This window comes from Larus michahellis, chromosome 8 (genome assembly GCF_964199755.1).
Source record: "Larus michahellis chromosome 8, bLarMic1.1, whole genome shotgun sequence".
Taxonomy (NCBI): Eukaryota; Metazoa; Chordata; class Aves; order Charadriiformes; family Laridae; genus Larus; species Larus michahellis.
In genome coordinates this window covers 15,008,626-15,024,186 of record NC_133903.1, presented here as the reverse complement: position 1 = coordinate 15,024,186, position 15,561 = coordinate 15,008,626, and the positions used below count along the sequence as shown (strand labels likewise).

Below are 15,561 nucleotides of genomic sequence, written 5' to 3'. Positions count from 1 at the left end.
CAGTGGAGACAGTTCAAATATTTGATATTTTACCTTTGTATTGATATGTAAAATTCATGCATCCCAGCAATGTTTCTTAGCAGAATTAGGGAATGCAATTTTGGTACCAGTAACATCAGCTTCTAGTAAAAATTCAAGATCCAGTACTAAAACCACATCTATTATACACATCATGTAGCTGATACAGTAAGGTACGTGCTACATCTTAATAAGAATTGAGATTGTCTCTGGAGCAGGGAGGTTATTATGTTTGCAGTGAGGTATACTCTCTCTTTAGAGTTCACTTTCAAGTAACTGGATGGCACTAAACGCTTGTAATTAGATGTGAAACCCTTTGTGTGTAGGTCACCTGGCTTATGTTGACTGAGACCTGATGTTAGCACCTGATGACTGTTTAGTGCCCTGGATGAAATTCACACCTGATCTCAATTAGTCTCCTGCAGGAGAATTATCTTCATCACAATTGGCACCTGTGATGGCAGGCTCGGGGGGAGGCCAAAGGTTTGAAGAGGCTAGAGAATGTGCATTCTGAGAGGCAGTCCTTACGGGTTAGAGCTGATGCAAATACACGGAAGCATTAGAACTTGTACTATGCTGTGTTAAGGAAGAACAGGTATGTTGGTATCTGACGTAAATAATTTGGCAATTTTAATTTAGTTAATTTTTTATTTTTACTTTATCTCTTTAATAATACACAAGATGTATGCAGGATGGTACTTTTTATTTGATGTATGTGCTTTGTGGGTATAATAACATAACTTAAAGAAAAAATGAGTTACGTGTAAGGTCTTGGCTTTGTATTGCTTTGAATGGTCACTTCAAAAATGTGTCAGTATCTATGCTTGTCAGTCCCCCATCCCTTCACTTAAATACAGTATTTGCTAATTAATAAGGTTATCTGTTTGGTGTATTCTTTTCTCCCTTTTTTGAGTGGAAATTCTGCATGTGTTCTGGGGAAGATCAGTAGTCTACATTTTGTACATTGTATTGCGCACATGCAACATGACTTCTATGTTTTGAGCTGTCTTTCTTTGGAAATGTTCATGTTTCAAAGGACATAAAGGAGGTGAAGGTCCTATCCAAAGTGAAAGGTTGTTTGATGCATGACTAGAGCATTGGGAAATCTGGTTGTAGATGTGTGAGATAGAATATTGAAAGGGGTCTTAGAGAAAGTAAGGAATGTCAGGTAATCCATGTGTAAATGTTTAACAGGAGTAGATTTTAATGCCAAGCCTTGAATGGTCTGAATCCCGGCGGAGGAGAAACTTGAACTTCATGCAGAAAGCAGAAGACATGGTGATAGTGCCAAAAAGCAGCAGAGGGGAAAAAGAAGAGTGAATTCAGTGTTATCAGTGTGGATTTCATTGAATAAAAGAAGATCAGGGAGGAAGGAATTAGAAGTAGAAAAGGTGAAGGATGGCCACCATAACAAGAGAGTTGATTAGTGTTGATGAAAGCAAACAACTTCTAGAGAATATTGTAGAAGAATTTGCAGACTGTAGTTATTAGCTGAGGAAAAGGAAGACTCAGAGATGTTGAATGTGACACCTTATCAATTGAAGTAGGAAAAGATAAAAAAAATAGCAATTAGAGTGTGAAGAGAGGAGGGAGCTGATGCTGTGCTCATGAGCAATCCTGATAGAGGTTACACTAATGAAGTGATTGGAAAGGTAGTATGGAGAGGACAGGATCCCCAAAGGACTCTGGAAAAAAAAAAATGTTTAGAAAAAAGCAACTGCTTCTTTCAAAATCAGCAGATAGAATAAACCGGGGGGAAAAAAAGAGACACAAAATTGACTCTGTATATAAAATCGAACTTTCTCACACAGGACTTCTGTCCCTGTTTCAAGGCTTAATGAGCAGGCCTATATAGGCAGCTTTGTATCAATTCCATATGCAAAGCTGCCTTTATGCCAAAGCATGTAATTTTGCAAGGGTTATATAGAGCCAAAATTCTTAAGTCTAAAAAAAACCCTCCCAAAACAAACAAACAAAACCAACAACAAAAAAAACCCCCACCCAAATCAAAACAACTAACCCTTCTCCTTATAGATTGTGGCATAGGAGTGAAGTTGGATCATGGCATCTGGTGTCTTTCTGCTGGAATGGTCTTTTGGAGAGCTTATAGTTGGCTATTTTGGAAAGCCTTTATAGTGCTTCAGCATAAACTGAACCTCAAAGCTACAACCCCCTCCATTTTAATTCTTCTGAGCTGCATCTTCATCTCTTTGGATGAAGATGCGTATTTAACTAGAACCCTTCAGTCTTGGCCATAAGAATTTGAAGATGTTTTAGTTGACAGATTGAAAGCCACAAGAAAGAATTAGAGATGAAGGGCTAGATTTTGAACAGTCATTGAGCTAAATTTAAAACTGACTTAGTCCATCTTACTGGCTAATGTCAAAATGATGAGGAATATTTTTCGCTTTACTGGTAGATGATGATAAATAAAGTCCTCAAGGGAGCTTTGGAGGTATTGTTTGTTGAACTGGAGGGATCACATACTCACGGGGAGCCGTCAGGCTGTAAACTGTAAGCAAAGGACAGGGGAAGTGGAGACTTAGAGATCCAGCTGCAGTTAATGGAGGATTTGTTGGTTTGATACATGAGCATGGTAATATTTACCTGCTGTACATTAAAATGAGCTGCTGTATTGTGGACTAAGTCTGGTGGATTTAGATTTGGGCAGAATATATGAGAAATACCCAGCTGCAGACAGATTAATAAAAAGAGAAGTGATTTCATCGTAGAAGGAAACTGTTAATTTCATTCCTACAGAGAAAAGATACAACCTTTACATAATAGTATAATAATAATTTATTCTCCTTCTGTGATCTGACATTTTAATTTTTTTTGTTAAGACATTAGTAATCTTTCACAAAAACCTAAAACTTCAGCAAGATGTGTTTATGCTTCCCTATTATGTATACTTATAATTGCATTTGGTTTGGGTTTTTTTAACTTTTATTACTGTCATATGAAAACAAGCTCTAAATTCTTGTGCTCCCACTGCTTATTTTGCACTCCAAGTTAAATTCTTTCATTGTGATTTCATAACAGCAGCAAAGCGTGATGGTGCAAATCGAGGAGCAAAAAATTGGGGCAAACATTCTTTGATTAATTAATTTATGTGAAAATTTTAGTTTAAAACAAGTATATTTGATGTGAACAGAAGAGAGATTGTAGTACTGCAAGTGACTTGTGTCTATATAAAATAAGAAAACAGAATTTTGTATAAAACCAAATTTGGGTGAAATATATATATATATATATAGTAAGTCCTTCCAGTTCAAATGGTCTCGCTTTCTCCTATCTGATCCTTATCAAACAGCCCAGAGTGGCAGCAGGCAAAGGGTAGGCTTCATCACTTTAGATAAAACTGTAGACGACTTTTTTTTTTTTTGAGTGGTTTGTAGCCCTCCCATCCTACATACTGAAGCTTTAAACTACTTAACAAGTTGTACACAATTTTCTGTGATAAATACTCATTAGTTTCGCATATTACTTTTTAAAAAACTTATGAGTTTCTTAATTTAATTCTGAGTTAACTTTCTAAGGGTCATATTGTTATGTCTTTTCATCCAGAATTTTGGAAAGAATATTACAGGGCAACACTATGAGTGACATACTGATGTCTTCTTGCTAATAATGACTTAAATGGTAACTAAATAATAACCTAAATGGTAACTATTTAATTATTATAGCTGGACCCTTCAGTCAAAGTGGTTCTTTTGTGAAGCAGGCTTGTACCAGTGTCTCAGATTTAAAGAATGTCTGTGTATGTCTGTTTCAAAAAAGTTTATTTGGAGTCATGACAGTAGTGCATGGTGGGTGAGAGCACCCTGTGCTACCTTTGTGCTAGGTGGAGTGGGAGTGGGATTGACAAAAGGTTTTGCTGCTCTATTTCCCTGCTTCTTGAGTCTGTATTCAGAAGGTAACAGTTTAGATAAAGCTGCTTTCCTTTTTTTTTTTTTTTTTTCCTCCTCCCCCCAAAAAAGAAGTAATTGCACATCATTTTAAGCTTTCCTAAATCAGGGCTTGCTCTTGATTCATTACTTGCTCCTCTGCGTAGTGCAGTCCTTCCTTTGTTCTGGCAATGATGCTTGTGCCATTTGGGTGAGGAGTGCTTTCTGAAAGCTTTTGCTACTTCAGTTACCAGCCATGTTGTCTTTCCAGTTGTCTGGCAACTGAGTCATTTGTGCCAATGACTAGCATGAAAAGTGGATGGGAACATCTGGAAGAGAGCAAGGGTGATGGTGATCCCCACGTAATTCAAGGTGCTTTGGAACCTCATCCTGTGCCTTCAGTGCACTATTGTGGTTAGGCGTAGGCATATGTTTTTGAGATGCAAGTCTCCTGATAAAATACTTTTTTCTACCCTTTATTTACTATGCAAATTGCGTAGCAGATTCAGTTACACCATCAAAAATCGGGTACAGCTATTTTAGTATCTGGTTTAAGCCGAGGCTGGTATAACCTGCGTCTCCACTAGATGGAGTTCCTGGTATAGCTGTTCGGGGAGCTCCGGCAGAGAAAACCCTCCGAGTGGAGAGCGGGTCTCGGGTGCCAGGGGACAAAGAGGACTCTTAAGCTTGGATGCTAACCTTGCTTTCTACAGTGGAAAATCACGAGTGAATCTACAGATTTTTGAAGAGATACACTGGTGTAAACTAGGATAAAAGTGAAACAGGATCAGGTTGTTAGGCCTCTCGTCTTTCTGTACTCTCCTGCTCCCGACGTCCCTGCTCCTTGCTTTCTACAGAATATCTAGATACTGCAGGCCAGGAAAATAAGACCTGTCAAGGAACATATGGCTTCTCTTTGGAAGGGTCTCTAACTCTTTAAAGGCTGAACTGTATTCATTTATTTAATTATTTATTTACCTTCCCCACCCCAAATACATTGGTGGGGAAAAAGGGCTCTTGGCTTCTCATGTTGTGCAAAATCTAGATAGTTAATATTGAATGCTTATGAAATATGTATTAAGTGGTGCTGAAGAGGTTAACTGTACTACAGAGTCTTTGTAGACGTTATGTATGAAATACTGGAGAAGTCAATGGACATAACACAGTGCTTAATAGAAACAGAAAATTAGTGATTCTTATTTGCCTGAGGTAAGCATGAGCCTCTGTAATGTCTTGATCTTTGTGCAAAGATCTAGCAAGTAGAGCAATCTTCACAGAAACCTTAAATTAGAAATAGGGATTTCCATGACAAGAAAATATCACTGGAAGGATGAGATGTCACCCATTAATTGAAAAGAATAGAGGGAAACAAATTATTTAAAAACATCAGTGATATTTCCCTAGTTTATTTTAAAGAAACTGTAACACGCATATATAAGAAAATAGAATACTTTGGAATAAAGGCAAATATTAATGGTTGCTAGTAATTTGTCAAAATATGTTAATGCAGCATTCTGTTTTTAAGCTCATAATATGCTGCTTTTCCTGGTTTGAAGTCCTGGGAGCTATTTTTTCATGTGGTGTTAGAAAAGGAGTTAGAAAGGACTGCACTACTATTAGCTGCTTTATCGCTTGCCTGAGTTATTTTTATACTACATCAACCATTTTATAATGTGGAGAGGAAAATGCATTCTTCACATGGATAATAGTAATATGCATGTGAAGATTTTATTTTTTTTTTTTAATGCTTGACATCTGGAGGCATACAGTCTTTATAATACTGTGTGCCTTCTACATGTGTAAACTTGTTAGTGTAGGGTACTACTTAGACAAGTTTGAAGTGTAAAATGGTGTGTGGTCTTGCAGGTGATCTTGTTCAGATCTTTTTTTTCTTTGATGGAAAAGGTTTGACTGATTATTCAGTCTGCTCTGGTAATTCTAAAGCTTACTTTTTAGGTTGAATTCTTGTAAATGTGGAATTTGAACTTAAGTTTTGAGATGCAGAAGTTGACTGCCAGATCACAACAAATTGAGTGGATGATTTTAAATGGAGCATGTTATACTAAATAAACAAATGTGTTGTAAATGAAAGAGTGTTTTTGTATTTGTACGTCAGCTGTGTGAGAAATGCTGTTGGTTCTCTTTGCTTTGTTTCAGAGATTCTTTGATTTCATGTTTTTATTTGCATCTTTGCCGTTAGTATTTTTAAACGGCACTGTGGAAAAACTTTTTATTTCTACATCTCTAATTGAACTCCCGTAGAGGCTGATTTAGGTTGTGTAGATTGGTAGCCTCCTTTTGTTTCAAAAAAGGTTTGTAGTAGTCATTAATTGATGTCTAATTGGCAATATCAGCAACTGAGTGTGGGATAACTTGAGTTCAGTTACTGACCCAACAGAGCAGCATGGAGGCAACTGGAAGATGTCACATCCTGTAGGTGAAGTGGGCTTTGCAATTGCACACATTGATTTGTATAGAATAAGGAAAAATCAAGTTGTTAATAATTTGCAGATGAGCTATTGATGGGGCATATGCTGTTCTGTGAAATTGCATAGTAGTTATAGAGATACCGTCACTGTGCATGAGGATAGAAGGTTAGATTTTGTACAGTCATTCATGTACCTTTGGCAAATTTGTGGTGGTACTTACTGTATATATAGCCATAACCTGGAATGTGGTTATGATTGATGGGTTGGGTTTGGTAGAAGAGTGGGTATAAACAAGGAAATGGCTTTAAAGAAGAGACATTGATTTTATTTTTATAAAAATAAAACACATTTTGTTACCTCTTTTTCTTTTTAGACATAATGACAAGTTATGCTTGGAAGGGATGAGTGTTGGTAATGACTTTCCCCTGCATCTCTTGAAGTAGCATATATCAGGCTAAAGAATTGTGTTTCTTAGGTTTGTTACAGTACTGAATTATGTATGTTTATCTGTTGTTTCTCTGTGTATAGATGATTCGGATAGTTAAAACAATGATGTTCTTGTTTTAATAATATGAATATAAAAATGTAAGGTATTCATAATATTTGTGGGTCGTATTTTGCTTACTTGGAAGTGTGTGAAAATTAAGGATAAAAGACCAATGAGAAATTTACTTTTACAATTAAGATTGGCTACATTTACACTACTAAATTCTCTTGAAGTAATTGTTCAACACACATCTTTTAAGAGTTTAATCTGTTTTATGGATGTCCTTTTAGCTGTAAAATAGTGCAATAGACAGAAGAAACTTTGCTTGACCATCACCATGTTCCAGAACTTCACTTTGGGAAATTGGATAGACTTATATAGTTCCAAACTGTTTGGCTAGGAAGCATGCTGCCTTTGATTTTGACATTATGTGGAACGAGTTGGTTATTTGCCTCCTTACATAACATATTTGTTTTTCATTAAACATTCTGATAAGGTCTTATTAAAGTACCATGTATTATTTATGGTATTTCATATGAAAATGAGCTGAAGGGAAAATTCTGTCAGCTTTGGGCATTTGCAGAATAACAGCCTTTCTGTGCTAAGGGGGGAAAAAAAAAGGGAAGAAAAGCATGACATACTCCTGTCAGAACAGGAGACTGCTTAAGGCAGAGAGAAAGAATGAAAAAGGAGAAAGGGCATAGAAGAGAGTTCATTCCTCCTCCTTCTTGCTCTCTCTTGCTCTGTGGTGTGTGTGGCTTTTTGTTGGTGGTTTGGTTTTTGGTTTGTTGTTTGGGTGTTGGTTTGGGGGGGTTTTGTGCGTGATAATCTGTGTTGTTCTGTATCTCGGCTGTTCTAGTAGATTGGTTCATGATAAACTGCAAAAGCATGGATGTTTCCTAAGCCAAAACCAATCCCTGTCTTGTAAGTTTATGCATGATTGTTTTGGTGTTGATTGCTGAGTTCTAAATGCATTGGTTTTGTTGCATTGACTGCTTTTGAAAAAGAAAATTATGTAATAACTGATTCTGCCGGAAAATTTTCCGTTTTGCATGAAGAAGACTTAGTGGATCTAAATCAGTCTCTGAAGCTTGTGTGGGTGCAGGTATGTGTGCGCACATGTAGAATGAAAAAGAATATTTATTTTTTTTATAATACATCACCTGAGTTGCAGTGACATGTTTTGTATCTGTTTCCAGTTAAGTGGGGACTATTATTTGTTTTTAAGGGTAGCTCTTAATATCAAACCAGTTATGCTGTTGATGAAATAGACCTCTCTTGTATGTGAGTTATTTATTTATTGTTGTTAACATTAAACTCTTGATCCAAGATGTATTTTTGTGGGAGTTAGATATCCTATAAAATAGGTAATTTTAAAATCTTCTGCAGAGTCTTTTTAAAAGGAACCTCTTCAAAACCTCAGGTGTTGCTTTGAGGTTTGACCTTCTTTCCTGAAGAATTAATATTTAATTCATTTGTCAAATTCTAATTAAAAATAGTAGTATCTTCTGTTATACTTGAGTTGTATCTAAGAAAAAAGAGACCTGTAATATAGGACCTCAAGGACAAGCTGTGATATAAATTATTTGATTTGCAGGTCACATCCTACTTTATTACATAAAGACTAACTAGATCTACTAATGAATAATTATTACTCCATAAAATAAGGGGGGGACGGAGGGGGGGAAAAGAGAAAAAGCCTGCAAGAGTGGAATACTAATTTGAGGTATCACTCTCAAAGTAAAATGTAAACATTAAATTCTGAAAATTGCAAATGTAATTTTTGCATGTAACCTGATAGGGCAGTCCTTTATAATAGGTTGTCTAGCTGTCAAACAAATTTGTAATTTTAGATGAGATGGGGTTTAGACCAATTTTAAGATACAGTCTTTATCCAAGCCTGCTCCCCTCCCCCCAGTAAAGTAGACACAGTGTGCCATAGAATTTTGCTTCATTCCTAGGGTTTCTGCTGCACTGGTTACACAAATATTTCACAGTTTCGCTGTAATGCTTTTATAGGCTTCTCTGGGAAAGTAGATGGTGAATGAAATGTAGATATCAAATTAATTTGTATTTTAAAAAAGCTCATTTACTGATAGCACTGTATATTTGCTGGAATCCTCTTGAATAGACAAGATTCTTTCCCTTTCCCACTTTGTGCTTCATACTTTTGTTCTTAGAAGGGGAAAGCCCTTTTTATGTCAGGTGTGAGACCTGAGAGGGGGGGAGGAAGAAAAGTGCGTGTGTGAGTGTGTATGCGTGCGTGCAGAATCATAACAGGCATTCAGTCCCAGCTGGGCAATGACACTAATTGCCCAGATCTCATGGATGCCTGTGATGCAGCACACTCACTTTCTCTCCTTCCCTATCCTCTCCAGGGATTTTTAAAATGCAGTATTTGAATTTTGGTGAGTGGTAAAGACCCTGCCCTAGGACCCATTTGACAAATGAGAAGCTGTGCAGCATCAGCACCAGCCGACTGAGCCTCACTGAGTCAATCTCTCTCTCTACTAGTCAGCAGCTACTGTTGTGAGACAAGCTTCAGCTCTCTCTGTCATTGAGGAAGTTCCATTTGCTCATCAATAGGCTGCAGGCTGTGTCTTCTTTTTTTCCTCTCTGTTGAAAATTCGTAGTTTAAATCTACCAAGTTGCCTTAGCTGACAAATGAATGTAGGGATCTAGCGCTGGGGAAAAAAAGGCATTCAAGAAATACTGTTTCTCGCTTAAATAATCAAAAGGGAAAAAAAACGTAGTGACAAGATAGGGCAAACGTGCTTGCATGCAAGCCCCCTCACTTGTTCTACGTAGACTTCAGAGCAACACCATGCAGCATCCCCTTACGGGTGCAACCTGCGTGGCACTGCCGAATGTGGGCATGTGTCCCCAGCTCTCCTGTGCCTTGACTTTTATGTACTTACAGCAGGTAAGTTCGCTTAACTTTTTCTTTTCCTATAGTGCCTGCTTTGTCAGCGTCATTTGGGGGATTTGTAATCTTGGAGGTATTTTTTTTGCGTGAATAGACTGTATAAACGTCTCCCACTGTGTGGAGTGAATGTTGTGCCTGCACTTAAGAATGGTGAGTGAGTAGAAAATATGTTTAGTTTTTGTTCAAGCGTTTGCATGTCTTCCCCCCCCCCCCCCAACAATGTCTTTATTGATGCTGTTTATAGATATTTAACACAGCACTTTGACTGCATTTCTCGTGGATACTGTAGCAGAGTTTCAGCCATAAAGGACTGCTCTTTATTCACTTGCAGGCATAAATTATACTTCTAATGTAAATGTGCCCAATGGCAATTTTGTTTAAGCCTTCTTTGAAGGCAGGAATTTTAAGTCTGTGTGGAAACGTGCTGCTGATTAAAATCAAGCTGATTTTTAGTTCACCAAAGAAAAAGAAAAAAAAAAGATAAATCTTTATCTGTGCAGAATTAACACTTCTATCACTGAAGTATATTGGAATGGGTTTAAAAAGAATGTTCTGATACCAGCAAAATGATACCAATATCTAGTCCATTTTTAAGATTATTCTTTTTCAATTCATTTCATATAATTTTTGCTTCTAAGGTTTTTTTAAGTATTTCCACACCTCTCCTTCCCCAAATTATTTACTAGTTGGTACTCTCTCTCTGTTATAACATGAAATAAATAACTGGATAATAACACATTATTTTTTTAAAAACTAGTATTTTGGAATCATCATTGTATTCTATTTCTCTATTTTATAACTAAGTCTACCGTTACAGAGAGTCATCTAGTAAGTATGGAGAGCCAAGACAGAAATATGTTATCATGTGAAAATGATTAATCCTGTTTATTCTGTTACTTTCTGCTGAAACTTGAGGGGAAAAAATTCTTGTGCCTACTGTAACAAATAGGGGCATTTCTTCTAACTTCCACTAGAATAGTTTATATGCATATTGACTTCCATGAAACAGTCTCTAACTTTATTTCTGCATTTACAAATGCCAGAAAGATGCTTTACAGTATTTCTTTTTGTTTCTAAAGATTAAATGAAATAGATTTAAAGCTTATTTTTATTTCAGAATATTTGTTTTCTATTACTGCTGAAAGAACAGAGCTCAAGTATTTGCAGGATACCCTTCTGTAGCTTTTTTTTTCTTCTTCAGTAGTGTAGTATAAACCATTTCTGCTTTACAGCATAGGAGTGCATAATAAAAGATTCTTGTATACGCCCTAGATTATACATGTGTGTGGGAGGGATTCATATGTCTGCAATTAAAATTTGCATCAGATAAATATGATGTATTTAATATTTAAATAAATTGCATGTCATAATTAAAATGTATGTTCTTAGTAGTTCTGTATTCTGGATACATTTTGGAAATTACATTTATAGATCAGCTTTAATGATCCAGTGTGACTTGTGCACTTACTGGTTGTATACAAAATGTACTCCTGTATTTTGTTGGATTTCTTCCTTTGAGTTTGCCAAACAACAATCTGTATATTAGAGATCCAGCTTTTGAAAGGAAAAATGTGAATTAAGGTGAGAGGTCAACATGGCCACACAAGGAGCTGATAAAGGATAACATAAAGATGAGGTTAGGTGCTATAATAACCTTCCTCTGTGAACTATTGCAGTATCATTATGCAAACACATCTATAGTATGGCACTGCTTTAAGGTTTAAGAAACTGTGCAACCATAATGATTACTTTAAAATAGTGAATTCAATTCCATCTATTCCATTTGAGAGAAAGATGAGAAGTGATTGCTAATGCACTTTACAAAGTGCTATATCTAGTGGATAATTTTTAACTCTTTAAGTGGATTAACTGCCACAATGAAAGTATCTTTTTTTATTTTATTTTAAAGTTTTGGCTTTATCATTTGGTTAATCCTATTGTCAGTTTAGAATCACAATTATATATAAGTTTAAAAGTCATCTGAATTCCTGATTATAATTTTGGCAGGTTCAAAATTCTGTGCTTGTTGCTTCTTTTGGTTGCTGGTTGGCATTTTAGTTATTCTGGATTCCTAGAGAGTCAGATAATTATCATCTTAATTCAGATAGGAGTTGTTATTTTATGTATTTGGTTAAGTATTTCTTTAGAAATTTTACTTTATCTCAATATTATTCAAGCAGAAAGATAGTACTGTGGTGGCATTACCTACAAAGCAAATGTAGCATGGTTCTGGTTTAAAATAGGAAAGGATAACAAATGTTTTATATTTTTGAAAACACTAATCAACTTTTACCATGACGGTCTACTTGGGGCTTTTTTCCTATTTTTTCTATATCTGATAATTTCTAACAAATCTACAAAAACACCTATGTTTTGTATGTTTACTACTGTTTCGGTGAAACTGTAAATGTTTTGCTCACTCTATAAAGTTGTCTCTCAATCTTAAATACTGGTAACCTAAAAGCTTTATCTGGCAGCTTAATAACTGGTGATTCCCCCCTGTCTGTGGACCCTGTGACCAGCAGTTTATAGACATTATGTGAGCCTATCCAGTAGAGTATATTTTCCTTTAAAAATTGCACTTCAGATATGTCTGCTCACTTGCACCTCAATTAAAATTAATTCAGACATCTGTATTACAACTGAGCTCGCTCTCAGTTGTTAAACTTTACTTTCTATTTAGAATCTATGAAAAAAATTATTCTCTATTTTTGTGTGTATCTGCTAAATACGCTAGTGTTCTGTCACATTTGAGTCTTATAATTGGATATATGTTTTTCCTGAAAGACTATAGCAGGTGTTACGTTCTTCTCAAGATGGGCAAACCAGTCTTTCTGTCGATAAATACTTGCGTAGCCATGAAGATGGTGGTTTTCTATGAAGCTGTATTAATCATTTGGGAAAATGTGTGTTTTGGTAGTCATTTAAAATTAGCAATTATTTATTTGCTAAACTAACACGCTTGGTCAGTTTGTTTAGTATAAATGGATAAATTGTTTTCCACAGTGTACCCACAGAAGTGCTCTACTACTTTTTCTCCAGTGTCAGGAAACTTAAATGTGTGCTCTGGTATCTTCCAGACTATGCATGTATATAATGTTTTAAGAGTGAGGAACTGAATTTTTTTAAAACAGTTTCTGCATACAGGATGCTTTACCTAAAAACATTTAAAGCTTAACTGTTGAAAATAAGTAAAGTACAGAGGCCTAGTTCACATTATAGATTAACTGTCAATAAGATATTCACTTGAAAAAGCCAACAAAAACTGAAGGATGCGTCCGAGTTAGTTGAGCTATTTGAAATGGCGTGAAAGTATTTGGATGTTCTCTTACTAAGATGCTTCTAACTTTAGAAATCCAGGAAACGTTTTCAAACAACATTAAAACCAAAATGATTGTTATCAGTGGCAGCAATGAATGGAAGGAGGGTGTATGGTTTTGATTTGGAAGTTTTTACTGCATCATTAAAAAGATAGGGACAATTGGGAAAAGCGTAGATGCATTTGGGTTAGAATTTTACCTAGTGTCAATATTTAAAGATACAGGAAAAGGGAACTCAGATTCATAGTGCACCCTATTGTTTAGTAATATTTTATGGTGCTAGAAACAGCTGAATACATTTATTTTTTCTTCTGCAAGAAATAATTTCTGACCACAAGCTTGCATCAAATGCTAGCGTGAAGTAATATTTGCAGCAAAATTTTGACCGCCTGTAAATTGGGATTTAGCATATATTAATGAACGCTTAGTTCTGTTAGCTGGTGTTTCTCTATGATATATGGTTGCCTGGACATAGGGTTATTTAGTTGGTATTTTCTTAGTAAAGTAACAAAGTCAACTGTTGTTTTGAAACATCACATAATGTTCCATGTCATAGTGTACAGTGCTGCTGTCATTATTTTAAAATTGGTAAATTTTTTTTGTGTTTAATGATGATAGATGTGCTTTGTTTTAAATAGTGACGTGGTTTGTACAAAGGGTAATTCCTCTTAAATGGAGCAATTGCTCATAGTGGACATTCACAGATCGAAAACAATTGAACTGAAACTTCAATATCAACCTTTTCTATCTTTAACAAGAAAGTAGTTCATGGTACAGCTTTTGTATCAGTGATGAAAAGAATCCACCATGAAAACAAAACAAAACCCAACAAACTCTCCATCTCTACCCCAGCTATTCCATTAGTGCTTACATGGTAAATTAGTGTAATTTTATTTGGGCCTTAAGCATTATGACTATGGAGAAAAGCTGAATTCCCCACTCAGTTACTTATGTCATGCTTCTGGATCCAATGATTTATAGGAGTCTGAAAGACTTTTTATCACATTCTTTCTTCATGGCTTAATTCAACGTTGATTTATTTGGTAGCATTTTCAATTGATGTAGTCAATAGTGTCAATAATGGAATAAGGATTAGAGCAGATTATCTTTGTGGTAAAAATGTGTAAAGAATTAAAATGGATGAACAATTCCTGGATACAGTTTACCTTTTTCTTATAGAGCACAGGCACATCAATTGCTGAATGCCACCATTGCAGTTACAGTTCTAAGGATGTGTCTTTTGCACTTTATACTTTAGTGAGTCTTCAAAGGATCAGGTATGGTAGTTGAATTCAATAACTGATGTTTTATGATGACACTGTTTAAACCTATCATGAGAACACTCCCTTTCTTTACCTAGTCCATTTATAGCACTCTCTCTGTGCCTCTCCTGTAAAATCAGTTAATCTGACTTTAGCTCGTGAAAATTTTAAGCATCTGTTAGCTTACAAATTGGAGTCTTTGCACAATTTTGTTCCTCAGTCTGCTATTTCATGGCAATTTTCATATGAGAACATACAACCTCTGTTTATGACTGCATGAGTGAAAAGAAGCCCACGTTACTAATGCTCACTCACCATCTGTTTTTCTTACAGCTGGGCCTTGAATAATTGTCCAGTAGCTGATGGACTGAGGGTAGGGAATCTTTTCAGGGGTTTCTGATTCATTTAACCAGCTTTGCTGCCCCAAGAGAAACATAGTGCTTGTTTATTCATATTTGTAGGGTAAAAACCTGTACTTTATCGGCTAAATTATAGTACTCTGTTAAAACAAAAAAAAGAATAACTGTGTAAAAACCAATATCGTGTGGGTGCATTTGCACTTAAGGGGGCAGTGTGGCAGCCTTAGGGAATTTATTTTATGAATGAAACCGACCTCAAAAAGTGATGGTGTAATTGTTGCATCCAGAAATACTGTTAATGCAGAAATAAGGAATGATGTCTTGATGTGCTGTTTATCTTAATTAGGGTAAATAAGATCATTTGGTATTCACCAATAAACTTCGAAGCTGGTATTTGAGACTCCACCTCTGATTCAAGACAAATTTAAATGTTTTCATGTCTCACAAGAGCTGTTTTGTTGTTTTCCAGAGACTAATGAGAAGTGGCTTAAAGATCAAGTGCTGTAGCAGTACTTGGAATAAGAGCTAGTTTGGGGCATTTAACTACAGCGTTGTCAAACAAGGTCAGTCTCTTCTCACAATAGCGAGAGGAGGTGCTTTAGTTAAGCACTCCCTCTTTGAATACTAGAGGGAAAAAAAAAAAACCCACACACCAGCAAAAAAACCCCACCAAAACCAAAACCCAAACACCCACACACACACCCCCCATCCCCAACCAACCAGAATCACATAAGGTTACTTGCTGCTTTGGAACATAAGAGCAAGAGCAGTTGCAAAGGAGCTTCCATGTGGCAGAAGCAGGTGAATGTTTTTGGCTTAGAATCTTTGTTTTTATAACTGGGCTTTTTGAACCTTTTATAACGCTTCAGCTGA

The 15,561-nt window shown here is 36.0% G+C and overlaps 1 protein-coding gene across 50 annotated transcripts in view; it reads left to right on the top strand.

Annotated features, from left to right (window-relative positions):
* The window catches only part of RBFOX1 (RNA binding fox-1 homolog 1), a 910,365-nt gene that overhangs the window by 615,128 nt on the left and 279,676 nt on the right, over window positions 1–15,561 (top strand). Inside the window, exon 1 of one of the 50 annotated variants that reach the window (XM_074599119.1) lies at window positions 477–613. The exons of 45 other annotated variants lie outside the window; for them this stretch is intronic. Coding sequence is in view for 4 of the 5 variants with exons in the window: in XM_074599135.1 (XP_074455236.1) it covers window positions 9,601–9,744 (144 nt within the window). In the remaining variant the exon portion in view is untranslated. Of the gene's footprint in view, window positions 1–476; window positions 614–9,449; window positions 9,745–15,561 lie in introns of those variants that run through there. 4 more of the 50 variants (XM_074599135.1, XM_074599106.1, XM_074599128.1 and 1 more) reach the window with 4 other exon arrangements.